At 45.7% G+C, this 24,718-nt stretch overlaps 1 protein-coding gene across 1 annotated transcript in view; it reads left to right on the forward strand.

The window, feature by feature from the left end:
- nectin1b (nectin cell adhesion molecule 1b) overlaps nucleotides 1-24,718 on the forward strand; it is a gene marked incomplete at its 3' end in the record, with an annotated part of 436,863 nt that overhangs the window by 356,404 nt on the left and 55,741 nt on the right. Inside the window, exons 7-8 of the mRNA XM_084143275.1 lie at nucleotides 19,613-19,706; nucleotides 19,873-19,879. Of these exons, the coding sequence (XP_083999401.1) occupies nucleotides 19,613-19,706; nucleotides 19,873-19,879 (101 nt within the window). The remainder of the gene's footprint in view (nucleotides 1-19,612; nucleotides 19,707-19,872; nucleotides 19,880-24,718) is intronic.

Raw genomic sequence — 24,718 nt, forward strand, 5'->3', positions numbered from 1 at the left:
AATGTGTTCATCACTCTGTCTCTACAGCAGTGCTTGTGGTTTAATGTGTTCATCACACTGTCTCTACAGCAGGGCTGGTGGTTTATTGTGTTCATCACTCTGTCTCTACAGCAGGGCTGGTGGTTTAATGTGTTCATCACTCTGTCTCTACAGCAGGGCTGGTGGTTTAATGTGTTCATCACTCTGTCTCTACAGCAGGGCTGGTGGTTTAATGTGTTCATCACTCTGTCTCTACAGCAGGGCTGGTGGTTTAATGTGTTCATCACTCTGTCTCTACAGCAGGGCTGGTGGTTTAATGTGTTCATCACACTGTCTCTACAGCAGGGCTGGTGGTTTAATGTGTTCATCACTCTGTCTCTACAGCAGGGCTGGTGGTTTAATGTGTTCATCACTCTGTCTCTACAGCAGGGCTGGTGGTTTAATGTGTTCATCACTCTGTCTCTACAGCAGGGCTGGTGGTTTAATGTGTTCATCACACTGTCTCTACAGCAGGGCTGGTGGTTTAATGTGTTCATCACTCTGTCTCTACAGCAGGGCTGGTGGTTTAATGTGTTCATCACACTGTCTCTACAGCAGCGCTGGTGGTTTAATGTGATGTAGAGACATAGTGATGAACACATTAAACCACCAGCCCTGTGTAATGAATACTCGGACAGAGTGGTAAGATCCAATCGCAGAATAGCGATGCTTTATTAGAGTACAGACAAGGGAATAGCTTAATCGTGGTCGGGCGGGCTGTGGTCAAAACCGGGCCAGGCATAGACAGGCAGAGGTACCAATGGAGCGGGCTTAGTCGTAGTCGAGGGCACAGGCACAGGATCAGAGGACGGTAATCACTGGGGTAGACAAGCAGAGGATTAAGCAATTCGGGGAGTCAAACAACAAGGCACAGGTTGGATACACGGGTAATCAAAATCAACAAACTCTCTCTCTCTCTCGGAACAAAACGCTTAGCAAGTCACAATGGAACAACACCTCTCGCCGACTGAGCTTCTGAGCACACCTTAAATCCTACACTAATTACTGACAGGTGTGCTCAGAACTAAGGTGAATCAGATCGAGTCTGATGACTCCCCCTCTCTGTAGATCGGGGAAGTGTCAGACTCTGTCTAGACCCTGCCAACCCCCGATCCCTTACAGTATCCCCCTCCCCAGGGCCGGCTCCTGATGGCCTTCTACCTCTACCGGGTGGTCTTCCTCTGGGTCGGGGTCCTGAATGATCTGGGTGCTCAGCGTGGAAAGTGGCCTTGAGAGCGGGATCCAGTATGTCCTTAGCCGGAACCCAGGACCGTTCCTCAGGTCCATATCCCTCCCAGTCCACGAGATATTCGATGCCCCCTCGTCTCCGTCTTGACTCCAGTATCTCGTGGGCTGTATAGGTGGTGTCCTGTTCATCCTCCAAAGGTGGTGTAGTAGGTTGTTGAGCTATTGGTGGATACATCGGGCTATAATGGACAGGTTTCAACAGGGAGACGTGGAACGTAGGGTTTATCCTGTAGTGTCGAGGGAGTAACAGACGGTAGGTGACAGGGTTAATACGTCTCTGAACTTTGAAAGGACCAATGTACCTGGGTTGGAGCTTCTTGCAGCTCCGTCGGAACCGCAGGTCTCGGGTAGACAGCCCCACTCGTTGCCCGGGTTGATAAGTGGGAGTAGGTCTCCGGCATCGGTCGGCGTAGGTCTTTTGCTGTTGTGAGGCTTGACTGAGATGTTGATGGGCCGTCTCCCAGACCTGCGCACTCCGACGGAACCACTCGTCCACCGCCGGTACCATCCCTGATGCGGTATCCCACGGGAACAGGGGGGGTTGATACCCTAGAACACACTGGAAGGGCGTTAAGCGTAGGGAGGTGTGAATGAGTGAGTTCTGAGCATACTCTACCCAAGGAAGGAATCGACTCCACTCTTGCGGCTGCCGCGAACATTGTTGCCGTAGATATTTCCCAATTTCCTAGTTGAGCCGTTCTGTCTGCCCATTGGCCTGGGGATGATATCCGGAGGTGAGGCTCACCGAGATGCCCAAGCGTTCGCAGAAGGCCTTCCATACCCGGGATACAAACTGGGGTCCCCGGTCGGAAACAATATCCTCCGGGACACCAAACTGCCGGAACACCTGGGTAAACATAGTCTCAGCCATCTGAGTGGCGTTAGGCAAACGGGTCATGGGTACTAACCGGCACATCTTGGAGAAACGATCGATGACCACGAGAATTACAGTATGGCCCTCTGATTCTGGTAGGTCGGTAACAAAGTCCATAGCAATGTGCGACCATGGTCGTTGAGGAGTTGGCAATGGCATCAGCTTACCCTCCGGTAGTACACGAGGTACCTTGGACTGAGCACATACTGGACAGGATAAGACATAGTCTCTGACGACATCTGTGAGGGAATCCCACCAGTAGTTTTGGCTGATGAGTCGTGTAGTTCGGGTGATTCCGGGATGACCAGATCCCAGCGACGTGTGGCACCATTCCATCAGTTGAGGTCGAAGAGGAGCTGGCACAAACACCTTAGACCCCGGGGTTTCTGGAGGGGCTGGTTCCGCTTGTAAGCTCTCCTGAATCATGTCATCAATAGCCCACCTCACCGGACCAGCACGGTAACTCATGGGGAGAATAGGTTCTGGCTCCACGGGTCTTTCCGTGCGCTCGAACCGTCGGGAAAGCGCGTCCGCCTTACCATTCTTGGACGCGGGGATATAAGAGACAGTGAATCGGAAACGGTTGAAAAATAAAGACCACCTTGCCTGTCGGGAGTTCAGTCGTTTGGCACTGTGAAGATACTCCAGGTTGCGGTGGTCCGTGAGCACTTGGAACGGATGCTCTGCTCCCTCCAACCAATGTCTCCACTCCTCCAGTGCTAACTTCACCGCCAGTAATTCCCGATTACCCACGTCATAGTTCTGCTCGGCAGAATTCAGTTTCCTTGAAAAGAAAGCACAGGGTCGTGATTTAGGCGGCTCACTGTCACGATCGTCTATGAAATAGGACCAAAGCGCAGCGTTGGTAGCGAACATATTGACTTTAATGCACTACACGAGAATACAAAACAAAACACGATCATGAAGTCATCAGTGACAACGACTGAACATAGAACAAAAACCCACAAATACCAGGTGAACACAGACAGTTTAAATATGGCTCCCAATCAGAGATAACGAGCCGACAGCTGACACTCGTTACCTCCGATTGGGAGTCATTTGACCAAACACAACCAATGACAAACCAACCAAACAAAACACAACGAAACGAACACACCCTGGCTCAACATACAAAGTCCCGGAGCCAGAGCGTGACAGTACCCCCCCCTAAAGGCGCGGACTGCGACCGCGCCTCAAAAACCCCAAACAGGGGAGGGCTGGGTGGGCATTACTCCTCGGAGGCGGCTCCGGCTCCGGGCTTGACCACCACCCTTCTTCAATCCCCCCGTAGCGCCCCCAGTCCGATCTGACCCAGCTGGTAGGATCTGGACTGACGACGCGCACCCCTGGCTTGGCGCGTGAGGCAGGAACGGACCGGACCTGACAGACGATACGCACCCTAGGCTTGATGCGTGGAGCCGGAACGGGCCTCACCAGGCTGACGACTCGCATCCCTGGCTTGGTGCGAGTAGTAGGAATGGGCTGGATCAGGCTGACGGCTCGCACCCTTGGCTTGGTGCGAGTAGCAGGGACGAGCTGAACCAGGCTGACGACTCGCACCCTTGGCTTGGTGCGAGTAGCAGGAACGGGCTGGACCAGGCCGACGACTCGTACCCCTGGCTTGGTGCGAGTAGCAGGAACGGGCTGGACCAGGCTGACGACTCGCACCCTTGGCTTGGTGCGAGTAGCAGGAACGGGCTGGACCAGGCTGACGACTCGCACCCTTGGCTTGGTGCGAGTAGCAGGAACAGGTCGGGCTGGGCTGGCGACGCACACCGTAGGTTTTGTGCGTGGAGCAGGAACAGGCCGGGCTGGGCTGGCGACGCACACCGTAGGCTTTGTGCGGAGAGCAGGAACGGGCCGGGCCGGGCTGGCGACGCGCACCACAGGTTTGGTGCGGGGAGCAGGAACAGGCCGGGCCGGGCTGGCGACGCGCACCACAGGCTCCATGCGAGAAACAGGAACAGACAGGACCGCACTGAGGACACACACCCCTGGCCCTACACGGGGATCAGGAACGGGCCGGACCGGACTGGTAACACACCCCAGTACCCTTCGCCGTGCCTCCACACCTTCCTTCCCCTTCGTGACCAGTGGTCCCCTTAACCTGGCGGCCTTTTCTGCCAACCTACTGCACTCCTCTAACCCGTACTCCTGCTGCCCCGACGTCGTGAGCCCCCCCCCTAAAAATTTTCTGGGGGTCTCTCCTCTCCGTGGACCAGGCCTCTATAGTCCTCTCCCAACCTTCGCTCTTCTGTCTCCACCACTCGTCATCCAACTCCTGGAAACGCTGCTTGGTCTCGTTGTGGTGGGTTTTTCTGTCACGATCGTCTATGAAATAGGACCAAAGCGCAGCGTTGGTAGCGAACATATTGACTTTAATGCACTACACGAGAATACAAAACAAAACACGATCATGAAGTCATCAGTGACAACGACTGAACATAGAACAAAAACCCACAAATACCAGGTGAACACAGACAGTTTAAATATGGCTCCCAATCAGAGATAACGAGCCGACAGCTGACACTCGTTACCTCCGATTGGGAGTCATTTGACCAAACACAACCAATGACAAACCAACCAAACAAAACACAACGAAACGAACACACCCTGGCTCAACATACAAAGTCCCGGAGCCAGAGCGTGACACTCACCTTGGCGTTGGGATAACACGGCTCCAATTCCAACCTCCGAAGCGTCCACTTCCACGATAAACGGTAAGGTAGGGTCCGGCTGACATAGAATAGGAGCGGTGGTAAAGCGTTGTTTCAACGTCTCAAACGCACGCACCGCCCCCTCCGTCCAGTTCAGACCGCGACCCTTGTAGCTGGTCATCGCCGACAGAGGCGCTACGGTTGTGCTGAAATTACGCACGAACCGTCTATAGTAATTGGCAAACCCTAAGAACCTCTGGAGCTCCTTCACCGTCTGGGGTTGAGGCCAGTCTTGTACCGCTTGCACCTTGGATTCATCCAGTTTAACCCCTTCGGGAGTGAGTATGGCCCCAAGGAAGGAAATCGTAGTGACATGGAATTCACTCTTTTCTGCCTTCACGAACAGAGAATGTTGTAGGAGCCGATCCAGAACCTGTCGTACATGGGACACATGTTCACTCAGAGAGTTAGAATATATTAGGATGTCATCAATGTACACTATAACAAATCGATCAATCATGTCCCTGAAAATGTCATTCATGAACGCCTGGAATACTGAGGGCGCGTTGGTAAGTCCATAGGGCATGACACAATATTTGTAGTGTCCTCGATGTGTGATGAAGGCGGTCTTCCATTCATCCCCCTCTCTAATACGCACCAGATTGTACGCACTCCTGAGGTCCAGTTTACTGTACATGGAGGCCTGTCCCACCTGTTCAAGGGCTGCTGGAATCAAAGGAAGAGGATAACGATTTTTGATGGTAATATCGTTCAACCCTCGATAGTCTATACAAGGACGCAGTCCGCCATCCTTTTTCTTCACAAAGAAAAAACTGGATGCGGCGGGAGACGTCGATGGGCGAATGGCCCCTTGCTGTAGCGCCTCATCAATATACTGGCTCATCGCTTCTCGTTCCGGCTGTGACAACGGGTAGATTCTTCCACGAGGAGGTGTAGCTCCGGATAGCAGATCAATCCCGCAGTCCCAGGCCCGATGAGGTGGTAACACGGTAGCCCTCTCCTTGGAGAACACCTGCGCGTAATCCTGGTATTCTGTAGGGACCACACTAGACACCGCACCCTGCGCATCCTCCACAGTAGATATTTTGCACTGTAAATTGAGGCACTCTGCCCTACATACCTCACTCCAAGCTGTGATATCGCCAGATTTCCAGGAGATGACCGGATCATGGAGGACGAGCCAGGGGTGGCCGAGAACTAGTGGCTCCCGTGGAGCGGAGATGACGAAAAAAAAGATGTTCTCCTGGTGTATGGAGCCCACTTGTAACTTGATAACCTCTGTACGGTGCGTAATGAACCCAGTGCCCATGGGCTCATCGTCTAGCGCGTTGACTCGCAGGGGAGGTTGAATTGGGATAAGTTGAACTCCCAACTCCTCAGCAAGACCCATATCCAGAAAGCTGGCAGCCGCTCCGGAATCAATAAGTCCTTCCAACCTGCGCACTTTCTCTCAGACAGATAAGGTAACTGGCACATACATTTGTTTCGATGTAATGTTCAAAACTGGATTCTCACTCACCGGTTTGGCAGTTCCGAGGCGATATCCTGGTGTACGGTTAGGTCGTACCGGACATTGACGAACAAAATGACCCGACTGACCACAATACAAGCATAGTCCGTCTTGCCGACGTTGTTGTCTCACCGAACCTTGTAGAGGTGACCGTCCCAGTTGCATAGGTTCCTCCTCAGATTCTCTCCTCCGCTCTGTCGATTGCATAGGACCAGTGATCGAGGACTCCCGGACTGTGGATGCCTTGTGTTGCACTATAAGATTATCAATAGAGATGGCTATTTTGATAAACTCATTTAGCGCAGTGATATCTCCTCGACAAGCCAACTCAGTCTGTACGTCTTTGCGCAGCCCTCTTCGGAAAACTGTGAGCAAAGCAGTCTCGCTCCATCCGCTACCGGCTGCTATAGTACGGAACTCTAAAGCGTAGTCGGCTACTATGCGACGGCCCTGCTGAAGTTCGCATAGTTCGTCTCCCACACTACGCCCAGATACTGGGTGGTCGAACACCTCTTGAAACAGTCTCTTGAACTGAACTTCCGCATTCAACTCGGGGACCTCAGCTGCCCAAAGCGCAGTAGCCCAATCCAGTGCTCTTCCCGTTAGCAGAGAAATCATGAAATCCACCCTGCTATGGTCATCGGAAAACATAGTACGATTATACGACATATACAGGGACGTCTGGAGTGGAAACCCCTGACATTTGCCAGGTTCCCCGTCGTACCTTGTAGGTAGAGAAATCGGAGGTGCATGACGAGGACTGACCGTGCTCGGGGTGGTGCCTTCAGCCGCACCAGCGTTGAGTAACTCTAGGAGTTCATCCATCCGTTTCTCCTGTATCTCCCATCGCCTCTGTAATTCCGCTGGATCCATGGTAATGGCGAGGTATTCTGTAATGAATACTCGGACAGAGTGGTAAGATCCAATCGCAGAATAGCGATGCTTTATTAGAGTACAGACAAGGGAATAGCTTAATCGTGGTCGGGCGGGCTGTGGTCAAAATCGGGCCAGGCATAGACAGGCAGAGGTACCAATGGAGCGGGCTTAGTCGTAGTCGAGGGCACAGGCACAGGATCAGAGGACGGTAATCACTGGGGTAGACAAGCAGAGGATTAAGCAATTCGGGGAGTCAAACAACAAGGCACAGGTCGGATACACGGGTAATCAAAAACAACAAACTCTCTCTCTCTCTCGGAACAAAATGCTTAGCAAGTCACAATGGAACAATACCTCGCGCCGACTGAGCTTCTGAGCACACCTTAAATCCTACACTAATTACGGACAGGTGTGCTCAGAACTCAGGTGAACCAGATCGAGTCTGATGACTCCCCCTCTCTGTAGATCGGAGAAGTGTCAGACTCTGTCTAGACCCTGCCAACCCCCGATCCCTTACACCCTGATGTAGAGACATAGTGATGAACACATTAAACCGTCAGCCCTGCTGTAGAGACAGAGTGATGAACACATTAAACCAGCAGGGCTGGTGGTTTAATGTGTTCATCACCCTGTCTCTACAGCAGGGCTGGTGGTTTAATGTGTTCATCACTCTGTCTCTACAGCAGGGCTGGTGGTTTAATGTGTTCATCGCTCTGTCTCTACAGCAGGGCTGGTTGTTTAATGTGTTCATCACACTGTCTCTACAGCAGGGCTGGTGGTTTAATGTGTTCATCACTCTGTCTCTACAGCAGGGCTGGTGGTTTAATGTGTTCATCACTCTGTCTCCACAGCAGGGCTGGTGGTTTAATGTGTTCATCACTCTGTCTCTACAACAGGGCTGGTGGTTTAATGTGTTCATCACTATGTCTCTACAGCAGGGCTGGTGGTTTAATGTGTTCATCACTATGTCTCTCCAGCAGGGCTGGTGGTTTAATGTGTTCATCACTCTGTCTCTACAGAAGGGCTGGTGGTTTAATGTGTTCATCACTCTGTCTCTACAGCAGGGCTGGTGGTTTAATGTGTTCATCACACTGTCTCTACAGCAGAGCTGGTGGTTTAATGTGTTCATCACACTGTCTCTACAGCAGGACTGGTGGTTTAATGTGTTCATCACATTGTCTCTACAGCAGGGCTGGTGGTTTAATGTGTTCATCACTCTGTCTCTACAGCAGGGCTGGTGGTTTAATGTGTTCATCACACTGTCTCTACAGCAGGGCTGGTGGTTTAATGTGTTCATCACACTGTCTCTACAGCAGGGCTGGTGGTTTAATGTGTTCATCACTCTGTCTCTACATTAGGGCTGGTGGTTTAATGTGTTCATCACTCTGTCTCTACAGCAGGGCTGGTGGTTTAATGTGTTCATCACTCTGTCTCTATAGCAGGGCTGGTGGTTTAATGTGTTCATCACTCTGTCTCTACACCAGGGCTTGTGGTTTAATGTGTTCATCACTCTGTCTCTATAGCAGGGCTGGTGGTTTAATGTGTTCATCCCACTGTCTCTACCTCAGGGCTGGTGGTTTAATGTGTTCATCACTCTATCTCTACAGAAGGGCTGGTGGTTTAATGTGTTCATCACTCTGTCTCTACCTCAGGGCTGGTGGTTTAATGTGTTCATCACTCTGTCTCTACAGCAGGGCTGGTGGTTTAATGTGTTCATCACTCTGTCTCTATAGCAGGGCTGGTGGTTTAATGTGTTCATCACTCTGTTTCTACAGCAGGGCTGGTGGTTTAATGTGTTCATCACTCTGTCTCTACAGCAGGGCTGGTGGTTTAATGTGTTCATCACTCTGTTTCTACAGCAGGGCTGGTGGTTTAATGTGTTCATCACTCTGTCTCTACAGCAGGGCTGGTGGTTTAATGTGTTCATCACTCTGTTTCTACAGCAGGGCTGGTGGTTTAATGTGTTCATCACACTGTCTCTACCTCAGGGCTGGTGGTTTAATGTGTTCATCACTCTATCTCTACAGAAGGGCTGGTGGTTTAATGTGTTCATCACTCTGTCTCTACCTCAGGGCTGGTGGTTTAATGTGTTCATCACTCTGTCTCTACAGCAGGACTGGTGGTTTAATGTGTTCATCACACTGTCTCTAGCTCAGGGCTATAGTTATATATATGATTAAATAGGCGGTTATAGATATAGATTAATAGTTATAGATATAGTTATATAGGCAGTTATAGATATGGTTATATAGTTATAGATATGGTTATACAGGCAGTTATAGATATGGTTATACAGGCAGTTATAGATATAGTTATATAGTTATAGATATGGTTATACAGGCAGTTATAGATATGGTTATACAGGCAGTTATAGATATAGTTATATAGTTATAGATATGGTTATACAGGCAGTTATAGATATGGTTATACAGGCAGTTATAGATATGGTTATACAGTTATATATAAAGATATATATACATATATATATATTATTATATAGGCAGTTGTAGATATAGATACATATGTATATATGTATATATATATATATATATAGTCGTATAATCAGTTATAGATATGGTTATATAGTTATAGATATAGTTATATAGTTATAGATATGGTTATACAGGCAGTTATAGATATGGTTATACAGGCAGTTATAGATATGGTTATACAGGCAGTTATAGATATGGTTATACAGGCAGTTATAGATATGGTTATACAGGCAGTTATATATATGGTTATACAGGCAGTTATAGATATGGTTATACAGGCAGTTATAGATATGGTTATACAGGCAGTTATAGATATGGTTATACAGGCAGTTATAGATATGGTTATATAGTTATAGATATGGTTATACAGGCAGTTATAGATATGGTTATACAGGCAGTTATAGATATGGTTATACAGGCAGTTATAGATATGGTTATATAGTTATAGATATGTTTATACAGGCAGTTATAGATATGGTTATACAGGCAGTTATAGATATGGTTATACAGGCAGTTATAGACATAGTTATATAGTTATAGATATGGTTATACAGGCAGTTATAGATATGGTTATATTGGCAGTTATAGATATAGTTATATAGTTATAGATATGGTTATACAGGCAGTTATAGATATGGTTATACAGGCAGTTATAGATATGGTTATACAGGCAGTTATAGATATGGTTATATAGTTATAGATATGGTTATACAGGCAGTTATAGATATGGTTATACAGGCAGTTATAGATATAGTTATATAGTTATAGATATGGTTATACAGGCAGTTATAGATATGGTTATACAGGCAGTTATAGATATAGTTATATAGTTATAAATATGATTATATAGTTATAGATATTAGTACGTTCAAAAGTTTGGGGTCACTTAGAAATGTCCTTGTTTTGGAAAGAAAAGCAATTTTTTTGGTCTATTTAAATAACATCAAATTGGAAATACAGTGTAGACATTGTTAATGTTTTAAATGGCTATTGTAGCTGGAAACGGCTGATTTTTACAGAATATCTACATAGGCGTACGGAGGCCCATTATCAGCAACCACCAGTCCTGTGTTCCAATGGCACGTTGTGTTTGCTAATCCAAGTTTATCATTTAAAAAGGCTAATTGATCATTAGAAAATCATTTTGCAATTATTTTAGCACAGCTGAAAACTGTTGTGCTGATTAAAGTAGCAATAAAACTGGCCTTCTTGAGACTAGTTGAGTATCTGGAGCATCAGCAATTGTGGGTTCGATTACAGGCTCAAAATGGCCAGAAACAAAGAACTTTCTTCTGAAACTCGTCAGTCTATTCTTGTTCTGAGAAATGAAGGCTACTCCATGCGAGAAATTGCGAAGAAACTGAAGATCTCGTACAATGCTGTGTACTACTCCCTTCACAGAACAGCGCAAACTGGCTCTAACCAGAATAGAAAGAGGAGTGGGAGGCTCCGTTGCACAACTGAGCAAGAGGACAAATACATTAGAGTGTCTAGTTTGAGAAACAGGCGCCTCACAGGTCCTCAACTGGCAGCTTCATTAAATAATACCCGCAAAACACCAGTATCAACGTCAACAGTGAAGAGGCGACTCCGGGATGTTGACCTTCTAGGCAGAGTTGCAAAGAAAAAGCCATATCTCAGATTGGCCAATAAAAAGAAAAGATTAAGATGGGCAAAAGAACACAGACATTGGACAGAGGAAGATTGGAAAAAAGTGTTATGGACAGACGAATCAAAGTTTGAAGTGTTCGGATCACAAAGAAGAACATTTGTGAAACGCAGACCAAATGAAAAGATGCTGGAGGAGTGCTTGATGCCATCTGTCAAGCATGGTGGAGGCAATTTGATGGTCTGGGGGTACTTTGGTGGTGGTAAAGTGGGAGACTTGTACAGGGTAAAAGGGATCTTGAAGAAGGAAGGCGATCACTCCATTTTGCAACGCCATCACTCCATTTTGCAACGCCATGCCATACCCTGTGGACGGCACTTGATTGGAGCCAATTTCCTTCTACAACAGGACAATGACCCAAAGCACAGATCCAAACTATACAATAATTATTTAGGGAAGAAACAGTCAGCTGGTATTCTGTCTATAATGGAGTGGCCAGCACAGTCACCGGATCTCAACCCTATTGAGCTGTTGTTGGAGCAGCTTGACCGTATGGTACGTAAGAAGTGCCCATCAAGCCAATCCAACTTGTGGGAGGTGCTTCAGGAAGCATGGGGTGAAATCTCTTCAGATTACCTCAACAAATTGACAACTAGAATGCCAAAGGTCTGCAAGGCTGTAATTGCTGCAAATGGAGGATTCTTTGACGAAAGCAAAGTTTGAAGGACACAATTATTATTTATGTTAAAAATCATTATTTCTAACCTTGTCAATGACTACATTTTCTTATGCATTTTGCTATATTTCCTATTCAAACTAATTTCATGTATGTTTTCATGGAAAACATGGACATTTCTAAGTGACCCCAAACTTTTGAACGGTAGTGTACATTGTTATAGATAAGGTTGTATAGTTATAGCTATAGTTACATAGTTATAGATATTATTATATAGTTATAGATATGGTTATATAGGCAGTTATAGATATGGTTTAGTAGGCAGTTATAGATATGGTTTAGTAGGCAGTTATAGATAGTGATGTAGTTATATATATGGTTATATGGTTATAGATATAGTTATATTGTTATAAATATGGTATTACATAATATAAGGAAAGAAAGGCCAAACATTGTATCTCATGTACCTAATTGGATCAATGCAGTTATCCATTTTTTCAATATAGTTCACAGAAGAAATGAAAACCATCAAAGACCTTGAAAGAAAAAGGAAAAAGTCACTCAATATTTAGAAGTCTTCTATTGTTGTATTCCTTTGAAGACGGATAATGTAATGGTCTGTCTTCTAGACATCTAAAAAGACATTAAACATTCAACCATAGTGTAATGAGGACAGACAGTTTTGTATTGTATCTGACCCTGAAATGCCATTATGTCCAGCTCCAACTGTGTTGTTTTAAGGACGTCATCTGTAGGTTTTCTTAAGGGGAGACTGGGGTTGGTTGTCACACGTTTTACTAATAAGTGTCCACTTGTAACAACCAGACCAGGGTTGGTTTACACACAGTATAGATTGGTCGGCACAGTGCTTGCCATTTGTTTTTATGCAACAATTGAACCGATTTACAACGTTTTAGAAAAAGTAAAGCCTTTATTTATTGAACAGTATTTCTATCTAACATATCAAAAATAAAATATTTGGTTTTACATTAATGTTCTTACTCCACTAAAATTGACATGTCAATGCTAACCTTCTGCTATTTGGATAAAAATGAATTATTTGGATAAAGTGAAAATAGTAAAGATGTAAACATTTGTGTTAACATCTTTTGTTGCAAACAAGGAATGCTTTTTCAAACAGGTGTGTGTGTGTGTGTGTGTGTGTGTGTGTGTGTGTGTGTGTGTGTGTGTGTGTGTGCGAGTGTGTGTGTGAATGTTTCTGACTCTCAGACGGAGTCGCGTAACTCACCGTTTTAACAAGTAGGTACGGACAGACCAGTAGGTACGGACAGACCAGTAGGTACGGACAGACCAGTAGGTACGGACAGACCAGATCTGAAGCAGTAATGGACATCTGTGTTTCACAATGTTGGACAGTAGAGCACAGCAGAGTACAGTACATTAAAGAAAAGTAGAGTGTATTCAGTTCAGTACAGTAAAGAAAAGTAGAGTGTATTCAGTTCAGTACAGTAAAGAAAAGTAGAGTGTATTCAGTTCAGTACATTAAAGAAAAGTAGAGTGTATTCAGTTCAGTACAGTAAAGAAAAATAGAGTGTATTCAGTTCAGTAAAGAAAAGTAGAGTGTATTCAGTTCAGTACAGTAAAGAAAAGTAGAGTGTATTCAGTTCAGTACATTAAAGAAAAGTAGAGTGTATTCAGTTCAGTACAGTAAACATTTACATTACATTTTAGTCATTTAGCAGACGCTCTTATCCAGAGCGACTTACAGGAGCAATTAGGGTTAAGTGCCTTGCTCAAGGGCACATTAACGTCATTTAGCAGACGCTCTTAGCCAGAGCGACTCACAAATTGGTGCGCTCACCCTATAGCCAGTGGGATAACCACTTTACAATTTGGGGGGGGGGGGGGGGAGAAGGATTACTTTATCCTATCCCAGGTATTCCTTAAAGAGGTGGGGTTTCAAATGTCTCCGAAAGGTGGTGAGTGACTCCGCTGTCCTGGCGTCGTGAGGGAGCTTGTTCCACCATTGGGGTGCCAGAGCAGCGAACAGTTTTGACTGGGCTGAGCGGGAACTATGCTTCCGCAGAGGAAGGGGAGCCAGCAGGCCAGAGGTGGATGAACGCAATGCCCTCGTTTGGGTGTAGGGACTGATCAGAGCCTGAAGGTACAGAGGTGCCGTTCCCCTCTCTGCTCCATAGGCAAGCACCATGGTCTTGTAGCGGATGCGAGCTTCAACTGGAAGCCAGTGGAGTGTGCGGAGGAGGGGGGTGACGTGAGAGAACTTGGGAAGGTTGAACACCAAACGGGCTGCGGCATTCTGGATGAGTTGTAGGGGTTTAATGGCACAGGCAGGGAGGCCAGCCAACAGCGAGTTGCAGTAGTCCAGACGGGAGATGACAAGTGCCTGGATTAGGACCTGTGCCGCTTCCTGTGTAAGGCAGGGTCGTACTCTCCGAAAAGTAGAGTGTATTCAGTTCAGTACAGTACATTAAAGACAAGTAGAGTGTATTCAGTACAGTAAAGAAAAGTAGAGTGTATTCAGTTCAGTACATTAAAGAAAAGTAGAGTGTATTCAGTTCAGTACAGTAAAGAAAAGTATAGTGTATTCAGTTCAGTACAGTAAAGAAAAGTAGAGTGTATTCAGTTCAGGACAGTAAAGAAAAGTAGAGTGTATTCAGTTCAGTACAGTAAAGAAAAGTAGAGTGTATTCAGTTCAGTAAATTAAACAAAAGTAGAGTGTATTCAGTTCAGTACAGTAAAGAAAAGTAGAGTGTATTCAGTTCAGTACAGTAAAGAAAAGTAGAGTGTATTCAGTTCAGTACAGTAAAGAAAAGTAGAGTGTATTCAGTTCAGTACATTAAAGAAAAGTAGAGTGTATTCAGTTCAGTACAGTAAAGAAAAGTAGAGTGTATTCAGTTCAGTACAGTAAAGAAAAGTAGAGTGTATTCAGTTCAGTACAGTAAAGAAAAGTAGAGTGTATTCAGTTCAGTAAATTAAAGAAAAGTAGAGTGTATTCAGTTCAGTACATTAAAGAAAAGTAGAGTGTATTCAGTTCAGTACAGTAAAGAAAAGTAGAGTGTATTCAGTTCAGTACAGTAAAGAAAAGTAGAGTGTATTCAGTTCAGTACAGTAAAGAAAAGTAGAGTGTATTCAGTTCAATACAGTAAAGAAAAGTAGAGTGTATTCAGTTCAGTACAGTAAAGAAAAGTAGAGTGTATTCAGTTCAGTACAGTAAAGAAAAGTAGAGTGTATTCAGTTCAGTACATTAAAGAAAAGTAGAGTGTATTCAGTTCAGGACAGTAAAGAAAAGTAGAGTGTATTCAGTTCAGTACAGTAAAGAAAAGTAGAGTGTATTCAGTTCAGTACATTAAAGAAAAGTAGAGTGTATTCAGTTCAGTACATTAAAGAAAAGTATAGTGTATTCAGTTCAGTACAGTAAAGAAAAGTTGTGTGTATGCAGTACAGTACATTGGAGTAGTGTGAGCTCTGTGTATGGGATCAAGGAAATAGCCAACTTGAACTGTCTGGAAACAAGACATAACCAACATGAACTGTCTGGAAACAAGGAAATAACCAACTGCCCAGCTCATTCAAGAGGTCCAAACTGCCCTGCCCATTAAAGAGGCCCAAATTGCCCTGCCCATTCAAGAGGCCCAAACTGCCCTGCCCATTCAAGAGGCCCAAACTGCCCTGCCCATTAAAGAGGCCTAAACTGCCCATTAAAGAGCCCAAACTGCCCTGCCCATTCAAGAGGCCCAAACTGCCCTGCCCATTCAAGAGGCCCAAACTGCCCATTAAAGAGGCCCTAACTGCCCTGCCCATTAAATAAGCCCAAACTGCCCTGCCCATTAAAGAGGCCCAAACTGCCCTTCCCATTCAAGAGGCCAAACTGCCCTGCCCTTCAAGAGGCCAAACTGCCCTTCCCATTCAAGAGGCCCTAACTGCCCTTCCCATTCAAGAGGCCAAACTGCCCTTCCCATTCAAGAGGCCAAACTGCCCTTCCCATTCAAGAGGCCAAACTGCCCTTCCCATTCAAGAGGCCCTAATTGCCCTTCCCATTCAAGAGGCCAAACTGCCCTTCCCATTCAAGAGGCCAAACTGCCCTGCCCATTAAAGAGGCCCTAATTGCCCTTCCCATTCAAGAGGCCCAAACTTCCCTGCCCATTCAAGAGGCCCAAACTGCCCTGCCCATTCAAGAGGCCCAAACTGCCCTGCCCATTAAAGAGGCCTAAACTGTCCATTAAAGAGCCCAAACTGCCCTGCCCATTCAAGAGGCCCAAACTGCCCTGCCCATTCAAGAGGCCCAAACTGCCCATTAAAGAGGCCCTAACTGCCCTGCCCATTAAATAAGCCCAAACTGCCCTGCCCATTAAAGAGGCCCAAACTGCCCTTCCCATTCAAGAGGCCAAACTGCCCTGCCCATTCAAGAGGCCAAACTGCCCTTCCCATTCAAGAGGCCCTAACTGCCCTTCCCATTCAAGAGGCCAAACTGCCCTTCCCATTCAAAAGGCCAAACTGCCCTTCCCATTCAAGAGGCCAAACTGCCCTTCCCATTCAAGAGGCCCTAATTGCCCTTCCCATTCAAGAGGCCCTAACTGCCCTGCCCATTCAAGAGGCCCAAACTGCCCTGCCCATTAAAGAGGCCAAACTGCCCTTCCCATTAAAGAGGCCCAAACTGCTACTTGCGTGCGTGTATATGTGTGGTCGTGCCTGTCTATGTAAAGGGTGGGGGGAGTGGGAGAGATAATGCATGTACACTCTTAGATATAAGGGTTCCAAAATGGTTCCTCAGCTGTCCCTGTAGGAGAACCCTTTTTGGTTCCATTTAGAACTCTCTTTGGAAAGGGTTCTTCATGGAACCAATAAGGGTTCTTCAAAGGGTTCTCCTATGGGGACAGCCGAAGAACCCTTTAGGTTCTATACTGAACAAAAATATAAACGCAACATGCAACAATTTCTAAGATTTTACTGAGATACAGTTCATACATGGAAATCAGTCAATTGAAATAAATTCATTAGGCAATAATCTATGGATTTCACAGGACTGGGAATATAGATATGCATCTGTTGGTCACAGATACTTTAAAAAAAAGTAGGGGCGTGGATCAGAAAACCAGTCAGTATCTGTTGTGACCACCATTTGCCTCATGCAGCGCGACACCTCTCCTTTGCATAGATTTGATCAGGCTGTTTATTGTGGCCTGTAGAATGTTGTCCCACTCCTCTTCAATGGCTGTGTGAAGTTGCTGGATATTGGCGGGAACTGGAACACGCTGTCGTACACGTCCAGAGCATCCCAAAAATGTCTGGTGAGTATGCAGGCCATGGAAGGACTGGGACATTTTCAGCTTCCAGGAATTGTGTACAGATCCTTGCGACATGGGGCCGTGCATTATCATGCTGAAACATGAGGTGATGGCGGCAGATGAATGGCACGACAATGAGCCTCAGGATCTCATCACGGTATCTCTGTGCATTCAAATTGCCATCGATAAAATGCAATTGTGTTCATTGTCCTTAGCTTATGCCTACCCATACCATAACCCCACCACCACCGGGCACTCTTTTCACAACGATGACAATAGGAAACTGCTCGCCCACACGGTGCCCTACACGTGGTCTGCGGTTGTGAGGCCGGTTGGACGTACTGCCAAATTTTCTACAATGATGTTGGAGGCGGCTTATGGTAGAGAAATGAACATTAAATTATCTGGAAATAGCTCTGGTGGACATCCCTGCAGTCAGCATGCTAATTGCACGCTCCCTCAAAACTTGAGACATCTGTGGCATTGTGTTGTGTGACAAAATTGCACATTTTAGAGTAGCCTTTTGTTGTCACCAGCACAAGGTGCACCTGTGTAATGATCATGCCGTTTAATCAGGTTTTTGATATGCCAAACCTGTTACATGGATGGATTATCTTGACAAAAAATTAATTCACACTAACATGGATGTAAACAAATGTGTGCACATTTTTAGGATATTTTATTTCTGCTCATGAAACATGGGACCAACACTTTACATGTTGCGGTTATATTTTTGTTCAGTGTAGATAGCACCTTTTTTTCTAAGAGTGTAGGTACACAGCTCTTTCTGTCTTTGGGTTCATTATCTTTCATCAGGGCTGATAACGTGTCAGAAGATGACAGATTACATGTTTGAGGGAAGGGATCTTTCCTCTGTAGTAATTACACCTAGCAATGTCCTTCTGCTTCCCTCTGCTTCTATCTGCTGTCCTCTGTAGTAATTACACCTAGCAATGTCCTTCTGCTTCCCTCTGCTTCCATCTGCTGTCCTCTGTAGTAATTACACCTAGCAATGTCCTTCTGCTTCCCTCTGCTTCTATCTGCTGTCCTCTGTAGTAATTACACCTAGCAATGTCCTTCTGCTTCCCTCTGCTTCCATCTGCTGTCCTCTGTAGTAATTACACCTAGCAATGTCCTCTGCTTCCCTCTTCTGTCCTCTGCTTCCCTCTGCTTCCCTCTGCTTCCCTCTGCTTCCCTCTGCTTCCCCCTGCTCTGCTGTCTCATGGCATAATTTGTAAACAATTGGAATGATGAGACTCCAATTACTGTATCCCACGCTGTTGGGGCTTCATCAGGGTTTTATTGTATTTATTTTTCCATTATTGCATCATCTTGTCTACATGCTTGTCTGTAGTTTTTCTTAGATTTTATCTGGAAGGTGAAAAGTTGAAAAGGGGTGAAAGGAACTTGGATTAAAAACAACAAGATTGGACAATAACAGCAGTTTAAAACAGTTAACTGTATCTTAACAACAGAGACATACAGTATCAGTCCCAGGAGGAGATCAGGAGGTTAGATAAAGCCTGATATATCCATGTCAAACTAACTATCACAGGGCAGTGGGCAGGATGCCTGATACTAGAAACTAGAGGACTACACAGCCTGTCCATCCTGAGGACTTGCCTGTCCATCCTGAGGACTTGCCTGTCCATCCTGAGGACTTGCCTGTCCATCCTGAGGACTTGCCTGTCCATCCTGAGGACTTGCCTGTCCATCCTGAGGACTTGCCTGTCCATCCTGAGGACTTGCCTGTCCATCCTGAGGACTTGCCTGTCCATCCTGAGGACTTGCCTGTCCATCCTGAGGACTTGCCTGTCCATCCTGAGGACTTGCCTGTCCATCCTGAGGACTTGCCTGTCCATCCTGAGGACTTGCCTGTCCATCCTGAGGACTTGCCTGTCCATCCTGAGGACTTGCCTGTCCATCCTGAGGACTTGCCTGTCCATCCTGAGGACTTGCCTGTCCATCCTGAGGACTTGCCTGTCCATCCTGAGGACTTGACTCATAATGGTCAGTCTCCCTGCACCCTCACACCCCTCGTCCCATTCAGCCAATCACAGCCGGGTCTGGTCTCATTAGAGCGGTCAGCCATTCAAAAGGGCAGAAAGGGTGGACAAACAGGAAAAGGCTGCTGCTGCTGGCCCCACGGTCGGTCGGAACACGATGGTTGATGTCTGTCAGAACTCCGTCTGAACGATAGAGGGAAGAGGGAGAGAGAGACCAAGGCAAGTGCAGCCAGACAGCTGGACTTCTCATTACTGCAGTCATACAGGTTGAGTGGTGGGAGCAGGCTGGAGTGGTAGAGGTGGAAGCCCTCACCGTGCAGAGTGTCATGGTTTTCTTCTCTCCCCTCTGTGATAACAGGACCGACCTCCCGCCCGCCCACAAGCCGGCCCCTCCCCCACCCAAAAAGAAGAGCAGTGATTTGAAGGGCCACTTGACATCCGATGACATCCAGGTAAGATCCTCCTCAAACCACCCGCTCAGTGTCCCAAATGGCAGCCTATTCCCTATATAGGCCCTATGTGTCCTGGTCAAAAGTAATGCTCTGTATAGGGAATAGGGCCCCATTTGGGATGAAGCTTTTAACTTTTATCCTCTCCCGACATGATGTGTCTGGTTAGGTGGCTGGCACACTCTGAAAGACAGACTGTCTGCCTGTCTGCCTGTCTGCCTGTCTGCCTGTCTGCCTGTCTGCCTGTCTGCCTGTCTGCCTGTCTGCCTGTCTGCCTGCCTGCCTGCCTGCCTGTCTGCCTGTCTGTCTGCCTGTCTGTCTGTCTGAGTTTTTTTGTCATTAACCTTCTACTTTCTTTCCCATTGATGACTAGAACACATACTGAGGTTGTTTCATACTGCCAATTCATTAAATCAGAGATCTGTATCCCTGGTCCTCTGTAGCTCAGCTGGTAGAGCACGGCGCTTGTAACGCCAAGGTAGTGGGTTCAATCCCCGGGACCACCCATACACAAAAAAAATGTATGCACGCATGACTGTAAGTCGCTTTGGATAAAAGCGTCTGCTAAATGGCTTATTATTATATTATCTTGCTAATTTTTTTACTGAATGTCTGTATTAAATGCAATGGCAGCGAGAGAAAGCCTGCCCAGAATATATTTCCTGTTCATGTTTTGTTGTTTACAATACTAATCGTGTCCTTGGATAAGGTTCTCTCTGAGATTTTGGCTAAACATTAGTTATTGACATAGAGTTGTGCTTTAGGTGGTTCTTTGCATGTGAGATATGTCAGATTTTCAAAAAAGTAAATTTACAAAAATAAAATAAAATAATTATCTGAAAGTTTTAGCTTCTCAAACACGTTTTATCTTGGTACTATACGGTTCTATCCAATCACACTGTGGGATTATTTAAGGATATAGTGTTTTTGTCATTTTAGGGAACTATCGCTTTAACAAACGTGTGATGAACATGAATTAATATACTCTAAGTATACAAAAGTATGTGCACACCCCTTCAAATTAGTGGATTCGGCTATTTCAGCCACACCCGTTGCTGACAGGTCTATAAAATCGAGCACACAGCCATGCAATCTCTGTAGACATACATTGGCAGTAGAATGGCCTTACCGAAAAGCTCAGTGACTTTCAACGTGGCACCGTCATAGGATGTCACCTTTCCAACTAGTCAGTTTGTCAAATGTCTGCCCTGCTAGAGCTGCCCCGGTACACTGTAAGTGGTGTTATTGTGAAGTGGAAACGTCTAGGAGCAACAACGGCTCAGCCGCGAAGTGGTCGGCCACACAAGCTCACAGAACGGGACCGCCGAGTGCTGAAGTGCGTAGCGCGCAAAAATCTTCTGTCCTCGGTTGCAACATTCACTAACAAGTTCCAAACTGCCTCTGGAAGCAACATCAGCACAATGCCAAGCGTCGGCTGGAGTGGTGTAAAGCTCACCGCCATTGGACTCTGGAGCAGTGGAAACGTGTCTCTGGAGTGAGGAATCATGCTTCACCATCTGGCAGTCCGACGGACAAATCCTGGTTTGGCGGATGCCAGGAGAACGCTACCTGCCCCAATGCATAGTGCCAACTGTAAACTTTGGTGGAGGAGGAATAATGGTCTGGGGCTGTTTTTCATGGTTCAGGCCCCTTAGTTCCAGGGAAGGGAAATCTTAACGCTACAGAATACAATGACATTCTAGACGATTGTGTGCTTCCAACTTTGTGGCAACAGTTTGGGGAAGGCCCTTTCCTGTTTCAGCATGACAATGCCCCCGTGCACAAAGTGAGGTCCAAACAGAAATGGTTTGTTGAGATTGGTGTGGAAGAAGTTGACTGGCCTGCACAGAGCCCTGACCTCAACCCCATCGAACACCTTTGGGATGAATTGGAACGCCAACTGCGAGCCGGGCCTAATCGCCCAACATCAGTGCCTGACGTCACTAATGCTCTTGTGGCTGAATGGAAGCAAGTCCCCGCAGCAATGTTCCAACATCTAGTGGAAAGCCTTCCCAGAAGACTGGAGGCTGTTATAGCAGCAAAGGGGGGACCAACTCCATCTTCCCAGAAGAGTGGAGGCTGTTATAGCAGCAAAGGGGGGACCAACCCCATATTAATACCCATGATTTTGGAATGAGATGTTTGACTAGCAGGTGTCCACATACTGTTGGTCATGTGGTGTATTTGTTGTTGTAATTAGAAAGAAGGAAGGGTATTCTATTTAATTAATCATTAAATGTCTGTACTTTTCTATTGAAATTGAAATAACTTTTAACATTTTGTGCCAGATGGATCCTTATGGCTGAACCCAGATTGACATTTCAGAGCCATAAAGGTTCTATCTGTGATCTGTAAAAAAACGGATTTACAAATGTTTTAGGATTTTGATAATCTGCACTTTGGGTACCTTCAAGGTGAGGTTATGAAAGAAGAATTCAAAACAGTTCTGAAATGTCGGTACTATGCTTTGCACAGATACATTTACATTTTAGTCATTTAGCAGACGCTCTTATCCAGAGCGACTTACAGTTAGTGAGTGCATACATTATATATATATTTATTTTCATACCCCACGTGGGAATCGAACCCACAACCCTGGCGTTGCAAACGCCATGCTCTACCAACTGAGCTACATCCCTGCCGGCCATTCCCTCCCCTACCCTGGACGACGCTGGGCCAATTGTGCGCCGCCCCATGAGAACCTTATAGTCCCAACGTCTGTTTTGTTAGGCACTTCCAGTGGGTATCATAAGTATTAACCCCCCTTAGACTTCTTCACATTTTATTGTGTTACAAAGTGGGATTGAAATGGATTTAATTGTATTTTTTGTCAATGATACTGTATCTTGATTAGATAAGTATTCACCCCCTGAGTTAATACATGTTAAAGTCTTCTTGGGTAAGTCTCTAAGAGCTTAGCACACCTGGATTGTGCAATATTTCACACAGAGTGTGTCCATGTAACTTATTATGTGATTTGTTAAGGCAAATTTGACTCCTGAACTAATGTAGGATTGCCTAAACAAAGGGGGGGAATACTTATGCAACGACTATATTTTAGTTTGTAAAAATGTGTGGAATTTTCTTTTCACAATGACATAATGGAGTATTTTGTGTAGATCAATGACAAAAATCTATTAAATCTATTTCAACCCCACTTTGTAACGCAATACTTATGATACCCACTGTACAGTGGGGGAAAAGAGTATTTAGTCAACCACCAATTGTGCAAGTTCTCCCACTTAAAAAGATGAGAGAGGCCTGTAATTTTCATCATAGGTACACGTCAACTATGACAGACAAAATGAGATTTTTTTTTCTCCAGAAAATCACATTGTAGGATTTTTTATGAATTTATTTGCAAATTATGGTGGAAAATAAGTATTTGGTCAATAACAAAAGTTTCTCAAGACTTTGTTATATACCCTTTGTTGGCAATGACACAGGTCAAACGTTTTCTGTAAGTCTTCACAAGGTTTTCACACACTGTTGCTGGTATTTTGGCCCATTCCTCCATGCAGATCTCCTCTAGAGCAGTGATGTTTTGGGGCTGTCGCTGGGCAACACAAACTTTCAACTCCCTCCAAAGACTTTCTATGGGGTTGAGATCTGGAGACTGGCTAGGCCACTCCAGGACCTTAAAATGCTTCTTACGAAGCCACTCCTTCGTTGCCCGGGCGGTGTGTTTGGGATCATTGTCATGCTGAAAGACCCAGCCACGTTTCATCTTCAATGCCCTTGCTGATGGAAGGAGGTTTTCACTCAAAATCTCACGATACATGGCCCCATTCATTCTTTCCTTTACACGGATCAGTCGTCCTGGTCCCTTTGCAGAAAAACAGCCCCAAAGCATGATGTTTCCACCCCCATGCTTCACAGTAGGTATGGTGTTCTTTGGATGCAACTCAGCATTCTTTGTCCTCCAAACACGACGAGTTGAGTTTTTACCAACAAGTTCTATTTTGGTTTCATCTGACCATATGACATTCTCCCAATCCTCTTCTGGATCATCCAAATGCACTCTAGCAAACTTCAGATGGGCCTGGACATGTACTGGCTTAAGCAGGGGGACACGTCTGGAACTGCAGGATTTGAGTCCCTGGCGGCGTAGTGTGTTACTGATGGTAGGCTTTGTTACTTTGGTCCCAGCTCTCTGCAGGTCATTCACTAGGTCCCCCTGTGTGGTTCTGGGATTTTTGCTCACCGTTCTTGTGATCATTTTGACCCCACGGGGTGAGATCTTGCGTGGAGCCCCAGATCGAGGGAGATTATCAGTGGTCTTGTATGTCTTCCGTTTCCTAATAATTGCTCCCACAGTTGATTTCTTCAAACCAAGCTGCTTACCTATTGCAGATTGTCTTCCCAGCCTGGTGCAGGTCTACAATTTTGTTTCTGGTGTCCTTTGACAGCTCTCTGGTCTTGGCCATAGTGGAGTTTGGAGTGTGACTGTTTGAGGTTGTGGACAGGTGTCTTTTATACTGATAACAAGTTCAAATAGGTGCCATTAATACAGGTAACGAGTGGAGGACAGAGGAGCCTCTTAAAGAAGAAGTTACAGGTCTGTGAGAGCCAAAAAATCTTGCTTGTTTGTAGGTGACCAAATATTTATTTTCCACCATAGTTTGCAAATAAATTCATTAAAAATCCTACAATGTGATTTTCTGGATTTTTTTTTCTCATTTTGTCTGTCATAGTTGACGTCTACCTATGATGAAAATTACAGGCCTCTCTCATCTTTTTAATTGGGAGAAATTGCACAATTGGTGGCTGACTAAATACTTTTTTCCCCCACTGTATGTAGGCCTCATAAAGGGGAATTATCGTTTTGGCTTGGAATAGAAATGGCCTGTTCAAGGTTGATGTTGTTAGAGGCTGAGAATGAGTGGGATTGAAATGTAACCTATTTTCATGTTTCAGCACTTAGGAACCCTTTTGATAACGACAACTTCCAAATGGCACCCTATTCCCTATGTAGTGGGCTCTGAGGGAGCCATTTGGGATGTACATTTTATACT

The sequence above is a fragment of the Coregonus lavaretus genome (assembly GCF_964263955.1).
Source record: "Coregonus lavaretus genome assembly, chromosome: 26".
Classification (NCBI taxonomy): Eukaryota; Metazoa; Chordata; class Actinopteri; order Salmoniformes; family Salmonidae; genus Coregonus; species Coregonus lavaretus.